This window comes from Odocoileus virginianus, chromosome 2 (assembly GCF_023699985.2).
Source record: "Odocoileus virginianus isolate 20LAN1187 ecotype Illinois chromosome 2, Ovbor_1.2, whole genome shotgun sequence".
NCBI lineage: Eukaryota > Metazoa > Chordata > Mammalia > Artiodactyla > Cervidae > Odocoileus > Odocoileus virginianus.
Genome location: NC_069675.1, coordinates 82914277 through 82939260, shown reverse-complemented (window position 1 = coordinate 82939260; position 24984 = coordinate 82914277). Strand labels below are relative to the sequence as shown.

The window sequence follows — 24984 nt, the reverse complement described above, 5'->3', positions numbered from 1 at the left end:
CTGCCTCTTCCCTTCCTTCTTTCCTCTCTCTTTTCCCCTCCTCCTTCCCTCCTTTCTTTTATATGTTTTAAAAAATATTTATTATTCCTTTATCTGGCTGCGCTGGGTCCTAGTTGCAGCATACAGGATCTTCCATCTTTGTTGCAGCATGTAGGATTTAGTTCCCTGACCAGGGATCAAACCTTGGCCCTCTGCACTGGGAGCGTGGAGTTTTAGCCACGGGACCACCAGGGAAATCCCTCTTTTATATATTTTTTAAAGCTTTGGGAGGTCTTGGGATTTTAAGCCGCTGGGGTGGGTTTAGGAGTCAGGAGGACTCTCAGTTAGATTTCTCAACCAAGGTCACTGCCTGGAGCCCAACCAGCTGGTAAAGCTCTGATGCAATAGGCTTTCAGGAAGCCTCCGGAAACGGGCTCCCCAAGGCCTGTGGCCTGAATTTAGATTTAGGTACACCCGGGAACCGCCAGCTCCAGAGGTGTTACTGACCCCCTCGTCCCCCAGCTCTCACCAGGCTTCGCGTTCTCTCTCAGAAGAGGAGGAGGAATGCCTTGTCTCTTCAGCCCCTCCTCCCGTCCTTACCCGTAGCCGGGACTAGACCTAGGTCTTCACTGTAGCTGATCTCTGGCAAAATTCTTGAAGCTGCTGAAAATAGAAACTCGTGGGACTCACCTGTAATTATGACATGCAAAACACCATTATCTTTCACTCATGGGCACCAAGGAGTGAAATAAACACAGGCCACCTCTCCCAGCTGGGTTGCAGTTAGCAGTGGGCCTGCAGTCGAGGTGCTAATGAACTTGGTGGCCCCCTAAACCATGCCCCAAGGATGTACCCAGTGCTGAGCAGTTACTAGAAATAAAACACAAGCCACCTACACATATAATTTTACCTTTTCTGGTAGTCACCTTTAAAAAGTTAAACAAATGAGATTAATGTTACCAGCATAATTAACTTAACCCACTGTATCGCAAGTGGTATCATTTATCATTTCACTTGTAATTAGGAGAGAAATACTATTAATGAAATATTTTTTCCCATATTAAGTTGTCAAAATCCAGTGTAAATTTTACTCCTAGAGCACATACATGAATTCAGACCGGGCACATTTTAAGTGCTCACTAACCCCATGTGACTAATGGTTCCTGTATTGGGCAAATCACAGCTTACAGGTGGAAAAACTGAAGCGCCGGCCAGGGGAAGGGGGCGTGGCAGGGGCGGGGTCCGGAAGCTGGGAGACGGGGTCTCTTGGGGAGCCTGCCCGACTGTACCCTCTAGCGTCCACCCAACCTCGCTGCAGCCAGAGCCGCCCATGCACCGGGTCCTGGCGGCTGACACAGGCCTTGAAATAGGACTGGCCCCTTCTCAGAGCAGCTGCGCTAGAAGCTAAGGCAGCAGGAGGCAGGAGGCTTGCTGCCCACCTACTTACTTGGAGGAAAGAAGGACGCAAACGCCGTCAGCCACTTTTCTCCCTAGGACAGGGGCTCAGCCCAGGAGGAGTGTTTGTTCACGAGTCACCTGCGGAGAGAGAGACCCAGGGCTGGTGCTGCGAGAGAAACACAGACTGCCTATTTTCTTCTGCCCCCTTCCACCCCACTGTGTCCTGTTCTGCCCCAGACAGAACAAGCCAGTCTCATCTGGGCCCTCCTGTCCCTTGAAGTGCAAATTCACAGGCCTGGCCCCTCCAGCCTCCTCCCCAGCTTTCGCCTTTTATCAGGAGTTGGTTCCTCCCACCTCTCCCATCATCTCCCCTCCAAGTGTTTCTGAATCTGCTTGGCCTAGCAAGCTTTGGAGATCTGGGTTGATGAAAGCGTTTTGGAGCAATGGGATGAAATGTCTACCCACGCCGGCAGCCGTCATTGAGCTGTGATTAATGGGACATTCGGGCCGTCAAGTTCCAGGAGACTCGCTGGTGGGCAGATAGAGCTACGCCATTTAAAAAAAAAGGCTTTAATTCACAGGCAATACCAACTTTGGGTTAAAATTTTCATAGGGCTCCCCAGCTACGTGTTTACTTTTTTTTTTTTCCCGTTCCGATTTAGCACATTAAGAACAATAACAGAGTAACCGAGAACCAGAGAGATGGCTGTTAGGGCGGCACTAACTCCCTCCCCCACTTTTCCATTACTCTGAATAAAATGTCATCTCGAGGCTCTCAGAAGGCTCTTGCTTGTCTAATCTGAGCCCTGCCTGGCCATGACGCTCTTGAAGCCCAGTAAGAGCTTGAATCAATTGCCCTCCCCCGGCACGTCTGTTCTGCACCCCATCTTTCACTGGCGATGAAAGTTAAGATTTTCTGGTAAATGAAGCCTGGGGTGTTTGCCTGACAATAGGGCCAGGGGGCCATTTCTGCTGGGAAGTGGGAGTGTTGGCTTTGTCGTTACAGAAGGCCTTGCTTTTTGTCATCCATCTTTCCCAGTCAGGCAATTGTCAATAAATTCGTTGGCTTAATTAGTAACGGAGGGGTCACTGGTGTGCAGCGTTCCACTCTCTCTGTTCCCTTGAGGCCGCCTGCTTCAAGCCAGGAGCCTCCAGGAGAGAGAACTGGAATGAGGTTCTTCTTAAATATTTCATCCGAGCCTGTGGACAGCACACACAGGCCCATGCAGGGGTTGACTGAGAGTGCTGCGTGTGTGTCTTAGTTGCTTAGTTGTGTCTGACGCTTTGGGACCCCATAGATTGTAGCCCACCAGGCTCCTCTGTCCGTGGAATTCTCTAGGCCAAGAGTACTGGAGTGGGTAGCCATTCCCTTCTCCAGGGGATCTTCCTGATCCAGGGACTGAACCTGAGTCTCCTGCATTGCAGGCAGATTCTTTGTCATTTGAGCCACCATTAAAGCCCGACTGGGAGGGCTGGTGGAACTTTATTTTACTTACATGGGCCCCTTCATGGCTTCACAGTGAGAGTCCCAGGGGGAAGGTTGTCTTGCAAAGGAGGTGGTCACCAGCTAGGAGCACCTCCTTGGCCTCCATCTCTGCCCATGGACTCCGGTGCTGAAAGCGCCCTGGGAAGTTCCCAGCTCCACCTGCCCCAGACAAGCTTCTGTTCCCAGAAGCCTCAGTTCTTTGTCTCTAAGATGCTGATGATGCAGATGGCCTTGCCTCCTCCCAGCCTGGTTGAGCATGACCCCTACCCGCAGCGCATGGAATCTGCCACGTGCCCTACAGCTGACCTGTGGGGTCGAGCCTCCGGTGGCTTCTTAAGTCCCCCTTGTCATTCAATGTGGCTTCCACCTGCCATCTTCCTAGCAGACTGCCCCGGCCCCGTGTGGGAATGAAGGATTCCTCGTCAGAGGCTGGACTTCCTCTTGCTCCCCACTCCCCACCTCTTTGTGTCACTTATTATGCCCATCTGTACACCACAAGGAGCCATGAGAACAGGCCCTGCGTCCCCAGCCACTTGGAGGGCCAAGGGAACTGGAATATCCTGGGCACACCCCAGGAGCAGAGCACCAGCTAGTGGACATGTGGGCACAAGCGTTTGCACAGTTACGTTTGCTCCCTGTTTGTCGGGTTCAGGGTGTGATGAGGTTCGCAGGGCTTGTAGACAACGAGCTTCCAGATTCTTCCAGGGAATGCTGCAGCGCCTTCTCCGACTCCATTGATTTTCTTGGGAGGAGGGGAGCGTTCGCCCATATGGTGAGAGGCTTCCCCATCTCAGAGAGGGACACAGGGTTCTTCAACCGGGGACCTCTAGACTCAGGGATCCTAGACGATCAGACCCCAAAGGGGCCCAGAGTGGTCCTTCCACCGCCCAACCCTCCCTGAAATACACCCCGCCCTTTGAAAACTTGGGGCAAAACACAGACACAACATAGACATGACCATCTCAGCCATTTCTAAGTGTGCAGTTCAGTCGTGTTCAGTACATTCAGACTGTTATGAAACCAATCATCTCCACTCTTTTCATCTAAGCTCAGCTTGTGCTCTTAGGGGATTTCTACAACCATAAATCCCCCCAACCCTGGATTTTTACCTGGCACCCCAGGGGTCTTTGACATCCTTGTAATTGCCTTGAACTTGCTCTGGCAGTTCAGTCCAGTTGCTCAGTTGTGTCCAACTCTGTGACCCCATGGGCTGCAGCATGCCAGGCTTTCTGTCCATCACCAACTCCCAGAGTTTACTCATGTCCATTGAGTCGGTGATGCCATCCAACCATCTCATCCTCTGTCATCCCTTCTCCTCCCGCCTTCAGTCTTTCCCAGCATCAGGGTCTTGTCAAAGGAGTAAGCTCTTCGCATCAGGTGGCCAAAATATTGGAGTTTCAGCTTCAGCACCGGTCCTTCCAATGAATATTCAGGACTGATTTCCTTTAGGATGGACTGGTTGGATCTCCTTGCAGTCCAAGGGACTCTCAAGAGTCTTCTCCAACATCACAGTTCAAAAGCATCAATTCTTCAGCAGTCAGCTTTATAGTCCAACTCTCACATCCATACATGACTACTGGAAAAACCATAGCCTTGACTAGACAGACCTTTGTTGGCAATGCCTCTGCTTTTTAATATGCTGTCTAGGTTGGTCATAATTTTCTTCCAAGGAGCAAATGTCTTTTAATTTCATGGCTGCATTCACCATCTGCAGTGATTTTGGAGCCCAAAAAAATAAAGTCTGACACTATTTCCACTGTTTCCCCATCTATTTGCCATGAAGTGATGGGACCAGATGCCATGATCTTAGTTTTCTGAATGTTGAGTTTTAAGCCAACTTTTTCACTCTCCTCTTTCACTTTCATCAAGAGGCTCTTTAGTTCTTCTTCACTTTCTGCCATAAGGGTGGTAACATCTGCATATCTGAGGTTATTGATATTTCTCCCGGTAATCTTGATTCCAGTTGTGCTTCATCCAGCCCAGCATTTCTCATGATGTACTCTGCATAGAAGTTAAATAAGCAGGGTGACAATATACAGCCTTAACATACTCCTTTCCCAATTTGGAACCAGCCTGTTGTTCCATGTCCAGTTCTAACTCTTGCTTCCTGACCTGCATACAGGTTTCTCTAGAGGCAGGTCAGGTGGTCTGGTATTCCCATTTCTTGAAGAATTTTCCACAGTTTGTTGTGATCCACACAGTCAAAAGCTTTGGCATAGTCAATAAAGCAGAAATAGATGTTTCTCTGGAACTCTCTTGCCTTTTCGATGATCCAGTGGATGTTGGCAATTTGATCTCTGGTTCCTCTGCCTTTTCTAAATCCAGCTTGAACATCTGGAAGTTCACGGTTCATGTACTGCTGAAGCCTGGCTTGGAGAATTTTGAGCATTACTTAGCTAGCGTGTGAGTTGAGTGCAATTGTGCAATAGTTTGAACATTCTTTGGCATTGCCTTTCTTTGGGGTTGAAATGAAAACTGACCTTTTCCAGTCCTGTGGCCACTGCTGAGTTTTCCAAATTTGCTGGAATATTGAGTGCAGCACTTTCACAGCATCATCTTTGAGGATTTGAAATAACTCAACTGGAATTCCATCATCTCCACCAGCTTTGTTTGTAGTGATGCTTCCTAAGGCCCACTTGACTTCACATTCCAGGATGTCTAGCTCTAGGTGAGTGATCACACTATCGTGATTATCTGGGTTATGAAGATCTTTTTTGTATAGTTCTGTGTATCCTTGCCACCTCTTCTTAAATTTCTGCTTCTGTTAGGTCCATACCATTTCTGTCCTTTATTGTGCCCATCTTTGCATGAAATGTTCCCTTGGTATTTCTAATTTTCTTGAAGAGGCCTCTAGTCTTTCCCATCCTATTGTTTTCCACTATTTCTTTGCACTGATCACTGAGGAAGGCTTTCTTATCTCTCCTTGCTATTCTTTGGAATTCTGCATTCAAATGGGTATATCTTTCTTTTTCTCCTTTGCCTTTTGCCTCTCTTCTTTTCACAGCTATTTATAAGGCCTCCTCAGACAACCATTTTGCCTTCTTGCATTTCTTTTTCTTGGGGATGGTCTTGATCCCTGCCTTCTATACAATGTCATGAACCTCCGTCCATAGTTCTTCAGCCACTCTATCAGATCTAATCCCTTGAATCTACTTCTCACTTCCACTGTATAATCATAAGGGATTTGATTTAGGTCACACCTGAATGGTCTAGTGGTTTTCCCTACTTTCTTCAATTTAAGTCTGAATTTGGCAATAAGGAGTTCATGATCTGAGCCACAGTCAGCTCCCAGTCTTGTTTTTGCTGACTCTATAGAGCTTCTCCATCTTTGGCTGCAAAGAATATAATCAGTCTGATTTTGGTGTTGATCATCTAGTAATGTCCATGTGTGGAGTCTTCTCTTGTGTTGTTGGAAGAGGGTGTTTGCTATGACCAGTGGGTTCTATTGGCAAAACTCTATTAGCCTTTGCCCTGCTTCATTCTGTACTCCAAGGCCAAGTTTGCCTGTTACTCCAGGTGTTTCTTGACTTCCTACTTTTGCATTCCAGTTCCCTATAATGAAAAGGACATCTTTTTTGGGTGTTAATTCCAGAAGGTCTTGTTGGTCTTCAAAGAACCATTCAACTTCAGCTTCTTTGGCATTAGTGGTTGGCGCATAGGATTGAATTACTGTGATATTGAATGGTTTGCCTTGGAAACGAACAGATATCATTCTGTCATTTTTAAGATTGCATCCAAGTACTGCATTTTGGACTCTTACTGATTATGGTGGCTATTCCATTTCTTCTAAGGGATTCTTGCCCACAGTAGTAGATATAATGGTCATCTGAGTTAAATTCACCCATTCTAATCCATTTTAGTTCACTGATTCCTAAAATGTCGATGTTCACTCTTGCCATCTCCTGTTTGACCACTTCCAACTTGCCTTGATTCATGAACCTAACACTCCAGGTTCCTATGCAATATTGCTCTTTACAGCATCAGATTTTACTTCCATCACCAGTCACATCAACAACTGGGTGTTGTTTTTGCTTTGGCTCCATCTCTTCATTCTTTCTGGAGTTATTTCTCCACTGATCTCCAGTAGCATATTGGGAACCTACCAACCTGGGGAGTTCATCGTTTAGTGTCCTATGGCAAAAGTACATGCTACTGACTTTTAAAGGGTAATGCTCTAAGTCAGCCCTTTAATTCAGCTGACTGAGTGTGGTCAAAAATCAAAGCAAAGGTGGCAGCTGGCGGGCGGGGGGGTTGGGGGGGCATGCTTCAAAGCTGTGAGGTCTTCCTAAAGAAGGCTGGACACTCAGTGATCGATTCCTGCCACACCGTCCTAAAAAATGCCATCTCCCAGCAGCCCTGACTTTGACAGCCACAGATGTTACTCATTCAACCTTCAAGACAGTGGCAGGAAAGCATGTTTTTCCACCCACGGTTTCTTGATAGTTTTCCCCCCAAATTAAAATTTACTTTTTTGTTTCCTAAACATATCCCTCAAATTCTCCCTGCCTTTCTTTTCTTCTCTGTACAGCTGGGAGTGCCAGACCTGCCCTGCCCACCTCCCAGGGTTCAAGGTCAATTGTTGAGCCCTGTAGTCAAGCTCACCCTGGTCACATCCTAGTCACATCGCAGCTCCAGCAGCCTTGGGGCCCAGGGAAAGATACTTACCACCCCCAGGCCTCGGTTTCACCATTTATAAAATGATCTGCACAGACCCTGGCCCAGCTTGAGTGCTTGATAAACTGCGGCTGCAGTTAGAATGACTGGTGGGGTTTTTGATGCTTCAGTGAACCAATGTGGGTGCCTCTCCTGCCTCCCATGTGCTCCGGCCTTGAAGAACTCTTTTCAAAGGCAAGATCCATGCCTGATGTGCCCATCTCAGAGTCCTGCCATCCCGTGAGCCCCAGAACCCTCAGGAAAGGGCCCCCTGCATTGCTTCCCCCAGAGGGGCCAGGATGCCTCCAGGCTCTGCTGGGATGCCAGGTTTGCCAGAGACCGCCTCCCTGGTGGCTCAGATAATAAAGAATCTGCCTGCAGTGCAGTAGGCCTGGGTGTGATCCCTGGGTCAGGAAGATCCCCTGGAGAAGGAAATGGCAACCCTCTCCAGTATTCCTGCCTGGAGAATCCCATGGACAGAGGAGCCTGGTGGGCTACAGTCTACGGGATCACAAAGAGTCAGACACGACTGAGTGACTAACACACTTACTTGCCTCCAGAGTTAGCAGGTGTTTGTACACAACCAGGACCACCACCACCATGGCAGGAAGACCCACTCCCCCCACACTGATGCCCACTCTGAGCCAGGCCTGGGGAGGGAAGAGGACTGGGGAGCCTCACATATCTGCCTGCGGGGACATGTGAGAAGGGCTGGGAAAGCTGAAGCCTCCCCAGGCCGACCTCGGAGCCCCTGGCTGTCACCTCCTAGCAATTGTGTTGACCCGTCCTTGTCCCATCCCCGATATGGTCCCTTCCTCTCCATAAACATTTGTTACTTCAGGCGGAGGAGGAATTAGGAGTTTGGCATCTTGTGGATCTTAAAGAATACAAATCGCCAACACATTCTGAAGCCATCTGATACTGTGGTTCTGAGCGGCGGTTTGGTTTTCACTGAGACAAATGGATTCTGAAGGGACCGATCCTGGGAATTCTCTGGCGGTCCAGTGTTTATGGCTTGGTGCTTTCACTGCCAGGGCCCAGGGTTCGATCCAGGCTCAGGGAACTAAGATCCTACAAACTGTGCCGTGCAGCCAAAAAAAAAAAGATATGAAAGGACCGACCCTGAGCTCTCAGAGCCCAGAGCTTCGCGGAAGGTGGCTCGTTTCCATGATGAAAAGAGAAGGAATGCTTTAAGGAAAGGATGTGGGTTGACTATCAAAGGCGGCCAGGAAGGCCATGTTCATGACCACATTGTCTTCCCACCCTCCCCAGTACTGTCCTCCCCTAGCTGCCCCCAGGAAGTTGTGAGACGGGGCCGGACGATTGGGTCCGAGGGCTGGCTTCGCCTCCAGAGACTCCCGGTCGGCTTCCTCCCTGGTGAAGCGGGATGAATGCAGGCGAGGTGTCTGATTAAAAACAAAAGTGTCCCACGTCCATGGACCTTCTTGTGGTTGTCCCTGACACCGGCAGGTCAGGAGTTAAGCCTTTGGGAACTGCACAGCCCCTAGCACAGGATTCTGCCCCATGGACACTGATGCCACGTGTTATCAGCTCAGGTCCCTGGGCAGCTGTCTTAGCACTGCATGCTGGACAGCTTCAAAAACAGAAATGTATTCTCTCACAGTTCTGGGAGGCTGACGTCTGAGATCAAGGTGTCAGCAGGCCTGGCTCCTTCTGAGGCCTCTCTCATTGGCCCATCAATAGCCATCTTCTCCCTGTGTCCTCACGTGGCCTTTCCTCTGGGTCTGTGTCCCAAGCTCCTCTATTCAAGGGCAGCAGTTAGACTGGAAAGCTCCCTTGGAGGAAAACATGGCAACCCACTCCCATATTCTTGCCTGGAAAATCCTGTGGACAGAGGAGCCTGGTGGGCTACAGTCCATGGGGTCACAAAGAGTCAGACACAACTGAAGTGATGTAGCATGCATGCAGGGTCAGTCTTCTGTGCAGGCATTAGGGGAAAACTCCATGCATGCCTGGAGTTGCATGCCTGCAATTGCCTGGGACTTTACTATGCACACTGGAGACATCCTTTTGGTGCTAATTCCAGATCCACACTTCCCCCACCCCCACCCCATGCTCCCAACCATAGGGTTTCTCAGAGGCCAAAACAAGAAGGGATTCCTTAAAAGTTTCTGGATGCCTGTTCTAAGGATAAAATCAGAATGTGGTGCCTGAAAGAGGAAAGAAATGCTCAGAACACAGGGTGTGGGCTACGGTCAGAGTGACAGTTTTGCTGGGAGCTGATGAGGGTGATGAGAACGGTTTCAGCCTCCAGTCTTGTACAAACCCTGCTGGGCACTCCATAAGGGCCTCATTCCTGTTGATTTTATGTGGCCATTTTCTCCACGTTTCCAATTCTGTAGGTCAGGATAGGTCTTGCAGTGCCAGGCGGCCAGCATCCTGACTCCACTGGAGCACCCCGCCTTCCTGGTGGTACATAGGCTAAGGGTCCCCCTCCCCTCCGGGGTCCCCCTCTCTGTGGGGGGTCCTACACATGCTGGGACATCTCATCACCATGATGGCCGGAGTCAGGCCTCTCCGGCCACTGGTGGGGGACACTCGAGGGATAGTCCTCCGTCCCGCTGGGCGGCCATGGACGGCGGGGAGCCCTCCCCTGCGCCCGCCCCCCACCCCATCTCCAGCCGGGCCTCTGTCTTGCAGGTGTCCCTGCCGGCCGCCATGGGCAAGCAAAACAGCAAGCTGCGACCCGAAGTGCTGCAGGACCTGCGGGAGAACACGGAGTTCACGGACCATGAGCTGCAGGAGTGGTACAAGGGCTTCCTCAAGGACTGCCCCACCGGCCACCTGACCGTGGACGAGTTCAAGAAGATCTACGCGAACTTCTTCCCCTACGGCGACGCCTCCAAGTTCGCCGAGCACGTCTTCCGCACCTTCGACACCAACGGCGACGGCACCATTGATTTCAGGGAGTTCATCATCGCGCTGAGCGTGACCTCGCGGGGCAAGCTGGAGCAGAAGCTCAAGTGGGCCTTCAGCATGTACGACCTCGACGGCAACGGCTACATCAGCCGCAGCGAGATGCTGGAGATCGTGCAGGTGCGCCCAGGGGGCGGGGCTGGCGCCAGGGGCGGGGCCTTGACAGACCCCGCCCACTCTGGACCGCGCGCGACTCCTAGGCCCGCCTCTGATCCTTCCGGGCCACGTGGCTGCCTGCCCCTCTTTCCTGCCCTTTGGAAAATGACTAGCTGTCACCTGACCAAGCGGGCCCTTGCAGATGGTGATGAGAATTCCATTGTTGGGCTTCCCAGATGGCGGCAGTGGCAGTTTAGTCGCTAAGTCCTGTCTGACTCTTGCGACCCCATGGACTGTGTAGCCTGCAGGCTCCTCTATCCATGGGATTCTCGAGGCGAGAATACTGGAGTGGGTTGTCATTTTCTTCTCCAGGGGGGCATCTTCCCAACCCAGGGATCGATCTTGGGTCTCCGGTATTGCAGGCAGATTCTTTACCGACTGAGCTATGGTGGAGCTAGTGATAAAAACCCACCTACCAATGCAGAAGGACCATTGTTTGCGGATCCTTGGTGGTAAAAAGCCCTGGCCTACACACCGTTGATGAGCTGTGGCCTTCCCAGCTCTAAGGGGAGGAGGGTGTCATTTTCTGCACTTCACAAACTCTGAGACTAGGCGTAGGGGGGTGGGGGGCGGCAGGGGTGTGATATCCTGAGAGTTAACAATTGTTGTTCAGTCACTCAGTCATGTCCATCTCTTTGCAACCCCATGGACAGCAGCACGCCAGGCTTCCTTGTCCCTCACCATCCCTCAGAGTTTGCTCAGACTCATGTCCATTGAGTCAGTGATGCCATCCAACCATCTCGTCCTCTGTCATTCCATTCACTTCCTGCCCTCAATCTTTCCCAGCATCAGTGTCTTTTCCAGTGAGTCAGCTCTTCGCATCAGGTGGTCAAAGTAACAGAGTTGAGAATTATAATGGAAAGGACCCTTGACACTGGCAGAAGGCACCTGCCAAGACCTTTTCGTATTCCCCTATTTAAGAATGCAACAGACAGCTTGTCATGTCCTCAGGAACACACAATTGTAAAGCCAAACTGAACCATTAATGGTGACAGAATAAGCTCTGGCCCAGGAAGCACCACCTCAGAAAGCTCTTCTCTCCTGTCAACAACGCGGGCGAGGGAAGCTGTTTTCCGGCAAGAAAAAAAGTTTTGTTCACTCCCCTGGGTTCCTGGGTGTGTGGTAGAGAGCCACAGAGCCTCCGCTCCCTGGGTCCCCACCCCCTGCACCCCCACTCCTGGAGCCTAGGAGCTCAGTTCTGGGACTCCTCAGAGGAGGTATTCTCCAGTCTACATGGAGGGAACTTCTGGATTAAACCACACACAGAGGATATCAAACTCAGGAACTCCTTGATCAGCAGCAAGTAGCCTGACCGGTTTCCCAAACAGGTAGTTTTCATGCCATGAGAATAAACCAGCACAGGTTCAGGAGAAACTGTGCTTCAGCCGTTGATCCTGGCTCTTAGCAACAAGCAGCAGTTGAAGGAAGAAATTGGCTTCTGGGGAATCACCTGTCCCGACCCACCTGCTGGCCCTTACCCTCGTCTGTTACTGGCCAAGCAGACCACCCCGGCCAAAGCTTACAGACACGGCAGAGCCATGAGGGGCGCCTCTCCTGTCTGGACGGGATCTGGCTGCTAGGCCCCCAGACCCAGTTCCCAAACCCTGAGCACTTCCCCCCATGTTGGCAGAGGCTAAGCAGGATGCCTGGCTGCTACACCTTCATCAAAATGGGCTGGGCTCCAAGTGCATCACAGCCCAGCAGAGACAGGGAGGGTCTTGGCTCTGCCTTCTCTGCACTCAGACGAGTGCCTTGTGCTGTCCCAGGAGCGGGGGGGCCTGTCCCAGGAGGCCCTGAAAGACACACTTGCCGTGCGGTGAGGCCTGGTCACCCCTGCCTGCATGTGGAGAGGGACCAAGGAGTGCAGAGTGTAATAGATACAAGACGCCTCACTTGGGTCATTCTTTTTGGTTTGGTTTTGTAGACCTGCTTTTTAAGACGTTACAGCTTCCAGGTTTCTGCTGTTCTTGGTCTGTTGTTTGAGGAATGAGTGTATCAGTCAAGCCATTTCCCCGTAGAATCCCCCAGTGGCACAGCCCCCTCCTGCTCGCATGTTACTCTTATGAGCTGCTAGTCACCGGCTCCATCATGGCCCCCTGGACACACACACACACACACACACACACACACACACACACACACACACACACTGATGCACATACACACATGCACACACCACAGGCCTGAACTCTTGGATAGAAATGGCCTGTGCAGTGCTGAGCCCATGGATGGCAGTGTCCTGAAGAGAAGGTTCTTGGTTCTGCTGGAGAGACCCATGGGCCCCAGGCCTGTCCTTTCTGGGGCTGGTGATATGGTTTCCCCTGTGAGTTTCAGGGGCTGTCTTTTTTTGCTTCTCACGGAGATACAGCAATCCCGTAGTCAAATATTTGTGGCTAAGCGTGCTGTGTGATGCACACTATGCACACATATGTCCGTGTCACTGCCAGTGAGTTAGGGAGCATCCCCAGCCCCCCCAGAAGGCCTGAGAGCTGTCCCACCTCCCGCCCCCAGACAAACCCAGTCTTGCCACAGTCACAGTGGGTCGTTTCACCTGTTCTTGAACCTCACATAAATGAGGCTGCCTTCCTTTTGCTCACATGCTGTCTGCAACATGCATGCACACTATTGGGAAAAGCCCTGGAACATTCTAGCTGGGGAGGATCCTGGTGAGCAGGCTGGTGGGCAGCCTGGCCTCTCCTCCTGGCGTGGGCAAGGGTGGGGGGGCAGATCAGGCCTGTGTCCCATCCCCCCAGGAGCACCCGGAACCTCTAAGCACACGCATCTGTGTGCCCCTTTGCAGGCGATATATAAAATGGTGTCCTCCGTGATGAAGATGCCGGAGGATGAGTCCACACCGGAGAAACGCACAGACAAGATCTTCAGGCAGATGGACACCAACAATGACGGTAGGACCCCACATGTCTGTGCCGCACTGCTGGGAGCAGAGAGGCGTTTGGGGCCCTTCCCCACAGCTTCTGGGACCTTGCCCAGCCCACCCCCGGCCCTCCACAGTCAATGCAGCTATGCTGAGGGTTGGGCTTCAGAGTCCAGGAGCACCTGGGCCTATGTCCTGCCCCCTGAGCAGGAGTCTCCTTGTTTCTAGAATGGAGACACTGTGGGCCCGTGGACATGTCCCAGGGGAGAAGAGGCAGGTGTGTCCATGGCACCTGGGCCCCCGAGGGGTTGGGATCAGGCTTCTGGGTGGTAGATGGATGGATGGCCCCCCACCATCCCTCCTCCAGGCCCCAGTCGCCCTGGCGACTCTGTTGGGAGGTGCTGGCCTGCAGCAGCTGTACCAGGCTCGCTGGGACCACACTATAGCAGAAGTGGTGGGTTCCAAGGGGCGGCCGTGGAGGCCTGGCAGGGAGGACGTGCCCCAGGTTTCCTTCTCTGCCTCAGCCGTGAGCTTCTTTGGGATCCACGCCGGGGAGGGTAACCATGAAACAGGATGGATCCACATGAAGTGCAGCCCCAGAGCCTTGTCAGATTTGCTTTTGACAGATAAAGAAATGCAGCATTTAGAAAAGAAAAAGAAAATACCCGCTGCGCTGTGCTTGGGGGTTGAAAATAAGCGAATGCACAGGAAAGCCCCATACACCTCCCCACCCCGCTCCCTGCCCCACCCCGGCCAAACCTTAAAGTGCAGTTTGCAGATGAAGGCAAAAGACTGAGCCAGCGGCGTAAGGGCGTGATGGGGCTGCAGGCACATCAACCCATGGAGACAGTTTTCAAAACACGATCAACGTAAGACAAGACAGCCTCACTCCTGGCGTGGCCTTTGGGCAGATTCAAAACATGTCTTCAGCCCTCCAGGGTAGCAAGGCACAGGCTTTGGGTTCAATAGACCTGTTCCACCAGTCTTGGCTTTTCCGAACCTCAGTTTACTCTTCTGTGAAATGGAGATAATAATTCAGTCTGTTGTGGTTGTGAGGATCCAGAGGATCTGCTCTGACCGCTCAGCTCTATGCATCTTCCCAGGCTGTCCGTGAACTAGGGCCCACACTTCTCCTGTGAGCCCCGGGATCCGGGCCCTGAAGCTTGGGGAGGGGGCAGGAGAGGCAATGTTGGAGGAGAGAAGAGTGAAGCAGGGGTGTGCAGACAAGGACCCTTGTCCTTCTCTGGGTTGCCCCACACCCTTCCCACCTTCCCGGCCCGCCCACCCTCGGAAAGCACAGGTGGTCGCTGAGGCCACAGGTCCTGAGTCTGGCGGAGCACGAGGAGCACCCCGATGGCTGCAGGACAGACTGTGCTCAGGCCCTCAGCCCCTTGCCAGCCCCACTTACTGCCTAGAGGAGAGGCCAGTGCTTTCATTAGCTCCTTGTCCTGAATAAGTAAAGTGTTAATCTCTCAGTCGTGCCCGACTCTTTGAGACCCCCATGGACTGCAGCCCACCAGACTCCTGTGTCCATGAGATTTTCCAGGCAAGGATACTGGAGTGGGTTGCCATTTCCTTCTCCAGGGAATCTTCCTGACCCAGGGATCGAACCCGGGTCTCTGGTACTGCAGGCAGATTCTTTATCAACTGAGCTACAAGGGAAGCCCCTTTCCCTGAGTGGTCAGGGTAAAGTCCCTGTTAACCGTACGAACAGTCACAAAGCCTAGTAGCCCTCTGCATCATCCCAGCAGCCTCCTTTTCTGCCGGGGGGTGACTGCTCCCCTTCCCAATCCATCCCTTAGCCTGGGGTGGTTTAGTCTCCTGCTGGGGATGCTCTGGGGGAGCTCACACCTTTGAGACAGGCATGGCTGTGATCCCACCACACAGGTAGAGACCCTGGGACGTGGAGCGGCGGGTCGCTTGCCCGTGGAGGCAGAGCGAAGCACCCGCTAGTGTGCTGGGCACGGCCCCACGCTTCTGTGTCGGGGTCCCTGGCTCTATTTCACTTTATAGCTGCAGAGGCAAGATGGAGGTTCCCCAAGGCACAGGTTGCCAGAATGCAGGGTCTGCTTCAAACCTAGGTCCCTCCCGTATCTGTATGTATCCTGGGAGAAGCACTGCCAGTGATCAGTGAAAGCCAAACAGGTTTTTCCAGAAATGCCCTCGAAGCGTGTAGAGCCTGGACAGCATCCAGCTTCAGCAGGGCTCAAGACTTGGACCCCAGGAGGCTTCCCCTGACACAGGAGCTGTCTACGTGTTCTCCTGGGGGTGGAAAACAGCGAGCACTGGCTAACTCCTGTTTTTCCCGTCCTCCTTCCCACAGGCAAACTGTCCCTGGAAGAATTCATCAAAGGTGCCAAGAGCGACCCGTCCATCGTCCGGTTGTTACAGTGTGACCCCAGCAGTGCGAGTCAGTTCTAAGGGGTTGGCGTCTGGACAGTGCAGAGAAACACAGGCTTGTCTTGCCATTTAAGCTTTGCTTGCAAAAGTGGATGCCTCCTCAATCATTCCTGCTCTCCCAGGGCAGCCAGGCGACACATCACCGCACCTGCCTGCCCGGCGGCTGCGCCCCGCTCCTCACCTGGCCTCCTCCCACCCCCTCTCTGCCCCGGTCCCTCCAGGGCGACTTCCCGGGGATGTGTTTACATGCAGGGCTCGCGGTGTCCTCGCTTCTGGGGCACCTCCCTGCCCACAGGGAGCCCCGAGGACACACTGAGGATACCCGTGGGACTTTCTGAGATCGCGCCAAGGCCAGCCGATTGATCCGTGATGGCGGTTGACTCTGTGGGAAAGATGGGGACAAGAACAGAGGGAGAGTATATGGGCAAGCCTTCCCCGTGCATGGCTCCACCCAGCTCGTTCATTTCCTCCGACCAAAACCGCTTGCACGTATATAATACCGTGGTCTCCTTTCTTTTAATATATAAATTATACGTACGGTGAAGTGAAATGTAACGTGTAAGTTCCGTATTTAATGCCTCGATTGCCTTTGAAGCGTGGTTTCCTCGTGGCCTGTGACTCCCCCCCCACCCCGAGCCTGGTTATTTTGTGGTATTTATGCCCTCAATCTGCCCTTCTCCAAAGGACATGCATGCGTGCCCAGGGCCGTGGAGACCCTCCCGTCCGTGTCGTGAGCGCAGGTGTCTCTGTGAGGTTTGTCCTCCCTGTTGATTGGTCTGGCATTTCCTGTATTAAAATGATCAAATAAACGGGAGTTGTCCGAGTCTTGTGTTGGCCCGCGACAGCCCCTGTTCGGCTGCCGTGGCCTGAGCGCTCTCCAGACAGGTGGCCTCCGTGGGTCCAGCTGCTCATTGTAAACTGGGCCGCTCCTGTGTCCCTGCGGCCATCACTGTGTCTATAAATCCTGTACAACCTCTCCTTCCATCTCTGCCTAATGCCAAGAAATACATGGAAATAAAACATGACTGTTCCGGGTGGGTTTGAAGGCCAGGCTTCTGCCTCCTTCCCTCCCTCTCCCCAGCCTCTCTGCCCCCCGCCCCCAGCCCAGCCCCGTGGTTTAATCAGCAGAGTCATGAGACTTCACATCCCCAGCAATGACAGGGCGGAGACCCGGGGCATCCGCACCAGCCGGGAGAGCGAGCAGGCCTGGTTTCTCAGGCTGTGGCCATCGAGATGCTTCTGGTCTCAGAAGCAGCAGAAGGGCCCTTAACTGTGGGGAGGTGGGCACCACATGCCTGCAAGTCCCATGCGTTGTCGGCCTGGCTAACACCGCATCTGGAGGGCATCATTGAGGATGTCCTGGTTCCTTCCGCTGCCCCACCGCCCCGCCCCTGGCCTCCAAGGCAGCTTCTGTCCACACCCTTGAATCCTTGGGGTCTCTGCAGGGTAAGTGCGGCTGACACATGAGCCTTCCAAGACAGGACAAGAAGTGGCCCTGGCTTATTTCTTCCTTAAAAGGGAAGAGAACTTTCCAAAATTCTCCCACCCGCCTCACTTCTCAGTGTCTTGGCCTCGAGTGTGAGGTGCCTGGAGGCACCCACAGTGACAAGGGCCCCTCCCCCAGGGGGCATGGCACCAGGAAGGGTGGACAGAACTGGGGTTCTGGTCCCAGTGTCCGTCACACCCGCCCACGGGCCAGGTAAGCACTCTTGAATCTCACCTGGGGAGAGGCACGTGATCGAGGTAAGTGGGCAGAGTGTGTAGGTTGCCCCACAGCAGGGACGCTGGCTGTTTTGCTGTTTTTAGTCATCTTAATATCTTTTAGGACTCCACGCCTGTGATAGAAAGTGTGAGCCCTGTCTGCTAGTGCCTTTGCGGTCAGTGGCATTGCCAAGTCCAAACCTTGATGGGCAGTGTCTGCAGGGATGGGATGAGAGCAGGAGGCCAGGTGACCTGGGGCCAGGTGGACCCAGCTTGCTACCACGAGGCCACATCTGATGGTGCCTTGATGAGGGGTGCTACTAACAGGGGATATTGCCCAGTAACGAGGCACAGATGGGAGTGACCACAGGTGCAGGGTTTGCCACAGAAACAGAGTGTCTTTCCCTTGGTGGTGGTGGTTAGTCGCTAAGTCACTTTTGCAACCCCATGAACTGATCCTAAAGGAAATCAACCCTGAATATTCATTGGAAGTACTGATACTGAAGCTTTGGCCACCTGATGCGAAGACCAGACTCATCGGAAAAGACCCAGATGCTGGGAAAGATTAAGGGCTGGAGGAGAAGGGGGCAACAGAGGATAAGATGGTTGGAAGGTATCACCGATTCAATGGACTTGAGTTTGTGCAAACTCCAGGAGATAGTGAAAAACAGGTAAGCCTGGTGTGCTGCAGTTCATGGGGTCACAAAGATCTGGACACGACTGAGCAACTTCACTTTCACTTTTCACTTTCATGCATTGGAGAAGGAAATGGCAACCCACTCCAGTGTTCTTGCCTGGAGAATCCCAGGGATAGGGGAGCCTGGTGGGCTGCCATCTATGGGGTCACACAGAGTCGGACACGACTGAAGTGACTTGGCAGCAGCAGCAGCAGCAGAACAACTCAGTAACAGCAGCAACAATGGACTGTAGCCTTCCAGGTTCCTTCTGTCCATGGGATTTCCCAGGCAAGAATATTGGAGTGGGTTTTCATTTCCTTTTCCAGGGGATCTTCCTGACCCAGGATTTGAACCCCATGTCTCCTACATGTGGGTTCTTTACCACTGAGCCACAGGGAAGCACCTCCCTCTGAATACATATTCATGTATATGGGTGGTGGGGTTGGGGTGGGGGGATGGGAAAGAGAGAAACATTATAAGGAACTGGCTGATAGGATTATGGGGGCTGAATGGGCCCAAAATCTGCCAGCTGGAGACCTAGGAGAGCTGACAGCATTCATTCTAGTCCGGGTCTGAAGGCAGGAGCCTGCCATCCCAGCCCAAGACCACCAGGCAGAGAACAGAGCCTCAGTTCAGCCTTCTGTTCTAGTCAGCCCTTTGGATGAGGTCCTCACCCTGGTGGGGAACCCTACAGTACTGTCTGCTAATGCAATGTTAACCTCATCCAGAAACACCCTCACAGACACACTCAAAAGGGCATCGAAGCACCTGTCAAGACACCCACGACCCAGTCACACAGACATAAAATAGCCATCCCTGTGCTTCCACACAAATGGGAAGGACATGGATCTGGGGCCCTAGTGGGCCCTGCCCCAACAGAAGCTCACAGAAGTCAGGGCGGTTCCTTAGGGAGTTGGAGGCGATGAAGACCTGCCCCAGGGAAGGAATGGGACCACCCACAGGCCCGCCCATCACTGACTCAGCACTCCCTTAGAAACCGGCCATACCCCTCGGGTCCCAGGAAGTTAATGGCAGAAGGAGAACCAGTCAGGTTATCTTACCTCCCACCCACGACAGTCCCCTTACACCATGTGTGTGTGTGTGTGCATGTGTGTGTGTGTGTGTGCAGGGCGACAGGCAGTGTGGTTTCTGCAGGCGGGGCAGAAACCACCCTCAGTGGGACTCGGGGGTCCAGTGTGGGATGGGTGTCTGCTCTGCAGGGCAGTGCCATGGACGCGTGCATCAGGCACAGCCCACGTAGACACTGGGCGTCGAGGGTCCCGTGCATCTGGCCTGCGTCAGCAGCAGGCGAGTGGCCCCTGGGGACCAGTGTGAGGCCGTGTTGGCTTCCAGCCTTACAGCTCCTCCCTGCCCCCGGCTGGCCCGGGCTGCTTTCACAGTGGGGGCAGCCCCGGCCCCTGTCCCCAGCTTGTGGCCTCCGTGAACATCGTGCATACCCACACACCTGCCTTTCCCAAGACTCTACACCAATGGAGCAGAAAACTTTCTTCCAGAAGGCCACCCCCCCTCCTGGGTACCCCTCACAGTGCCCATATTTGCCTCCCTCATAGCACTCTTCCCCTTGAACTGACCTCGCAGCTCAACCCTTCCCCTCCCCGGAGCCAGTGCCCAGCCTGGCTGGGCATTAGCTGCTCAGGGTGTTCCCTTGGTGGCCTCCTGGTTAGGACTCCAGGCCTTCACTGCAGCAGCCTGGCTTTGATCCTGTTTGGGGTCATGAGATCCCACAAGCTGAGCAGTGCAGCTTAAAAAAAAAAAAAAGGCAAAAAAATCTAGAAGTTCTGAATGAGTGAGTGAATGAATGAAGAGTCAGTGTTGGGGAGTTCCCCAGTGGTACAGTGGATAGGAGTCTACCTGCCAGTGTAGGAGACATGGGTTCAATCCCTGGCCTGGGAGGATTCCACATGCCACCAAGCAAAGAAGCCCACATGCCACAACTGCTGATCCCAAGAGAAGCCCCCGCAATGACATGCCCCTTGCCCACTGCAACTAGAGAAAGCCTGAATAGCAAAAAAGACCCAGCACCACCAAAATATTAATTTTTTAAAAAGTCAGTATTGGGGGCCCACCTTATGGTCTGGAACTGCACCCATTAGGCCCCAGACAAAGAGGCAGAGGGACAGGTTCCAGCCTGGCCACTGATAACCACATGACCCTGGACACATGCGACAGGGACCCAGAGAGCCAGGGGCACTGCCCTTGACCCTGCAGGTCAGCTGGTGGTGGGGTGGGCGGGTGCAGGGCCTTGAGGGAGGGCAAGGATACCTATGGGCCAGGACCTGCCCCTCGGACTCTCCAGCTCAGAGCAAGGGCTGCGAACAGCTCACGGCTTCTCCAGAGAGGGGGGCCAGAGCCAGGGTGGGACCAGGCACCTGGGGTAGGAAGAGCATGGATCCAGGGCTGTGCAAAAATGGGGAGGGTGGCACACCAGCAGCCATGGGTACCCAGGTCCCAACATGTGGGGACAAGCAGGACCTGGGCCTGTGCATCAAGGGCTGGTCAGTGGGTGAGGGGAGATAAGGGCAGTGCCCCTCGGCTTCCCACGCCACCACGCTTCAATGTGGGGAGAGGAGGGCCTGTCTTCACAGACAGGGCAGGAGGGGTGGCCCGCCGTGTCACCAGGCATGGTGTGGGCACCTCAGGAGCCCAGGGTGGGGGCATCACCCACCTGGAACAGGCAGGGGATGAGAACATAGGCTGTGGGGGACCACCAGCTGTTCCCAGGGTGTGAGGCAGGAATGAGGGCTGGGCTCACCTGTGGGGGCTTCACCTGTGCTCAGGAAGATTCCAGGGGAGCAGCCTGGTCCAGGACAAGCTGTCTGGAGCCTCAGAGCCTAGATACCTGGTGTGGCTGGCCCTGGATCTCCCTCTGAGCCAGGCCACATTCCAGTGCCCATAGCCCTCCTTTCACAGTCAGGCTCTATCAGCGGCATCAGTTGAGTGGCTAAATAGTGTTAGTTGCTCAGTCATGTAGGACACTGCAACCCCATGGACTGTAGCCCACCAGGCTCCTCTGTCCATGGGGTTTTCCAGGCAAGAATACTGGAGTGGGTTGCCATGCCTTCCTCCAGGGGATCTTTCCAACCCAGGGATTGAACGTGCATCTCTTACGTCTCCTGCATTGGCTGGCAGTTTTTACCACTGAGCCATCAAGGAAGCAGGACCTGACAGCTTGGTGGCAGTGCAAGACCACAGAGGAGTCTCAAGCACGAGGCGCTGCTGCCCTCTGGTGGCCGTGGCCAGGAGGGCCGTCTAGGCTTGAGTGTGCAAATCCCTCCCCAGCCTGGCCTGTATCTGAGCGTTCTCTCTCTACCCCACTTGACAGGAGAGGAGCTTGAGGCCCAGGGGGCACCTGATTTTCCGTGAGACACACAGCAAACAGAAGCTGCAGCTGGGCTGCTGGTGCCCAGGACTTGGAATCCCTGTCGATAGGGTTGTCACATAAAATAACAGGGTGACCAGCCAGCAAGTAGAGTAACCTAAGAACACCTGACAGAGAGGGATGGAGTCCGCACAGAAATGCAAGGTCACCATCTTCAGGGGCATTGTGAGGGGTGCGAGGAGCACAGGGCTACAGAGGGCGGGCTGAGTGGAGCCTGTGCGGCACCAAGGGTGGTCAGCTGGGTGGCCAGAGAGGGCTGTCGAAGGCCTGACAGCGGCCTGTGCGCCCGCTTCCGGCTTGGCTCTCAGTGCAGGCTGTTCCAAGTGCAGACTCAGGTCTGACCTTGGCCCCAGGCGGCTGACCCCAGACGCGGCAGAGCACCGCACCCAGGCGGGGGTGGGGGCGAGGGAGAGGTAGGGGTTAAGTCCTTGACCCCAGGGGCTCTGATGTCTCCATCAGCCCCCGGAGCTGGGTGGGCACAAGTCCGAGCCCCCTCACCCCGCAAAGTTGCCGAGGAGGCCTTGGTCAAGCCCACCCAAGCCCCTGACCAAGCTCGCCGGCCCTTGTTCAGCAGCTCATGGGCACAGGAGCCCATAACTGAGGATTTTTTCTCTGTTTCCTCACCTGGGAAGCATATTTTATATAATTCCTTTAAACTCAGCAATAGACACATGTACAAGTGCGTATGAAGTCAGTCTCCACTCACTCCTCAGGCCCTCCATTTTCCTGCTACGTCTCTCAGTCCTTCCAGAAGTTTCTGTATATGCAGGTAGGTAGGCGTGTGCACAAAGTTTGGTTTGCTCTTTGCACAGACAGTAGCTCACCACACGCCCACAGTCCCCACCAGCTTCGGCAGGACCCTGCATCTCGCGGCGGCTGTGTCCCAGTGATCATCTGTGGTTCCCTCCTGGTGAACACACTGTTGCTTCTCACATGTGCTGTATAGACACTGTCACAATGAAAAGCCTAGTAAATGGCTGTGTCTGAGATTTCTTACAAGTTAGAATTGTTGGGGCAAAGAAAATGTGGATTCTTTTAATTGTGCATTTGGTTTTGGGTTGTACTGGGTCTTCGTTGCTGCATGGGGCTTTTTCTCTAGTTGTGGTTCAATGGGCTTCTCACTGCAGTGACTTCTTGTGTGACACACAGGCTCCAGGGCATGTGGGCTCAGTTGTGACTCCGACTCTAAAGCATGCACACGCTCAGTAGCTGTGGCTCCCAGATCCTAAAGCACACACACTCAGTAGTTGTGGCACACGGCTTAGCTGACCCACAGCATGTGAGATCTACTCAGATCAGGGATCGAACCCGTCTCCTGCACTGGCAGGCAGATTCTTTACCACAGAGCCCCGGGGAAGCCTGGATAATTTTTTAAATTGCCAGATTCCCTCGAGAAGTTATTCATACTCTTGCCTTCCCATCTGCCATGGGTGAGCCTGCCCGCTTACCCAGCCGGGAGTGAACTCTTTTATCTTTGCCAAACTGTCAGCTGAGATTCTCATAGCTCTAAAAGTTTGTTCAAAGTTTTCTGTGAAAAGTTCACATCTTGCCCACTTTCTATGGCATTGTTCCTCTTTTATTGATTTATTGGAACTTTTATTATGAATAAAATCGGCTACTCCTATGTGTGTTGCTTTCCCCTCTGCTCCTTACATTTTTCACTTCAAATGTTTTCTTCTAATAGCTTTGTGGCCTAATCCATCACAGTGAAAACCTGGGTTTATTGTGGTACAAGGAGCATCAGTACCTTCTACTTTTCCCAGGAGGTTAGCTGTTGCCCCACAGTCCCTGTCCCGTCTGGGGTGGGCCCAGCAATCTGTGTTTTGAGATGCCCCCAAGTGACTTGAATGCAAGGCCTGCCCGCCTTGCCTTTACCTTGGACCAGGAGCCCCTCCCAGTGGGGGCCTGTGTGGGCACTGCAGCACCGTGTCAGCACCTTATGGAGGCCTGAGCTGTCCACTTCAAACCAAGGTCTAGAAGTGTCTGCGAATGATGGACAGTACCATCTTTCAGAGGTAGGTAAGTCTGCACCACCACCTAGAATGTTCTAAGAGGGTCCCAGGGGTAGTGTCGACACCCACTCAGCTGTCTTGAGTTCTCCATCCTCTTGCTAAACTCGCGTGCTCACGGCCAGGTGTAGGGGCCATGGGAGGTCGTTTGGGCCAGCTCAGGCCATGTCACCATACAGATTCCAAGTGGCTTCACCAAACCCTCAGGAGCCAGGTTCAGAGACTGCAGCATAGGTGTCATGGGCCCTCCTGCGGCTACTTCTGTCCCTACTGGCACTGGCTGGTTGGTCAGACTGTGCTTTACCTAAAGTGAGGGAAGAGCAGTTCCCAAACCCTCAGTACAGCCTACTTTTTGAGGGGAAACCCTCTCCTCTTTTCAATCCATGATCAGCACTTGTCACTAAGGTACCTTGTTATTCCTAACTTCTGAAAGTAAACTACTTTACCAAAACCTTGGTGCTGAGCTTGTACTTCCTGGCACTAGTCCACACAGAACATCAATTCCTCTGTTAGTCGGCAGACTGAGGACCCAGACAAGGATCTGCTCACAGGAAGTGGGGCAGACTGTCCATTTCAGAGTTCTTCCGCCTCTTCTGCCCAGACTCGCCATACCTACTTTCTTTGTGGCTCCTGAAAGATCTCACTCAGTGGTCTGCCAACTAGAGCAGGGTTCTCAGGTCCAAGGACACCAGGAGTGGTGATGAACCAAGGCCTAGTCTGGCTAAGTGGCCAGGAGGCAACAGCCATCACGGCAATGTGCTGTGTCCAGGTGGAACTCAGGTCTTTGGGAAAGTGGCTTTTCTGAAACTAAGAAGTCACTCCCCTCAACTCCTTGGTAAAGATACTAATAGCATCAGAAGTACTTAATCCAGCCCCTGAGACGCAAGACGCTGCAGCCTCCCTGTCTGTGCCTGTGTGCTATCTCCCGTGTCCCTCCAACAGAGATACTCGATGTCACTTGCAGGGACTGGGGCTGGTGAGAGGCTTACTCAAGTGACTCTGGCTTTTACGTGGCCTGCCCTCCAGTCCCAAGCTACAGCAGGGTTTCACAATTCCCATCTTGGAAATTTAAATGAGAGCCTGATCCTCTTTCTGAGGTATGGGGTCCAAGTTGAGTTGAGTAAGAGAATACAAAGGCAAAGGTCAGGTGAAGAGCTGCAACTCATAGTAACAAGCTAGTTTATAACTATACCTTTTCCTGTGTGTGAAGTCAAGGTGCAAATATGAGACTGGAAGGCAGGGCTCAGAAGGCCCTGTATACCTCGCCTGGGCAGCCGCTGTGACAGGCAAATAGACCATTTAGTTACAAGGGA

The 24984-nt window shown here is 53.2% G+C and overlaps 1 protein-coding gene across 2 annotated transcripts in view; it reads left to right on the top strand.

Annotated features, from left to right (window-relative positions):
• The window catches only part of HPCAL1 (hippocalcin like 1), a 115227-nt gene extending 98534 nt beyond the window's left edge, over positions 1–16693 (top strand). For both annotated transcript variants that reach the window (XM_020892456.2, XM_070451738.1), the window contains exons 3-5: positions 10178–10573; positions 13410–13515; positions 15808–16693. In XM_020892456.2, coding sequence (XP_020748115.1) covers positions 10196–10573; positions 13410–13515; positions 15808–15905 — 582 coding nt within the window. In that variant the 5' untranslated portion in view covers positions 10178–10195 and the 3' untranslated portion in view covers positions 15906–16693. The remainder of the gene's footprint in view (positions 1–10177; positions 10574–13409; positions 13516–15807) is intronic.
• The last annotated feature ends 8291 nt before the right edge of the window (positions 16694–24984 follow it).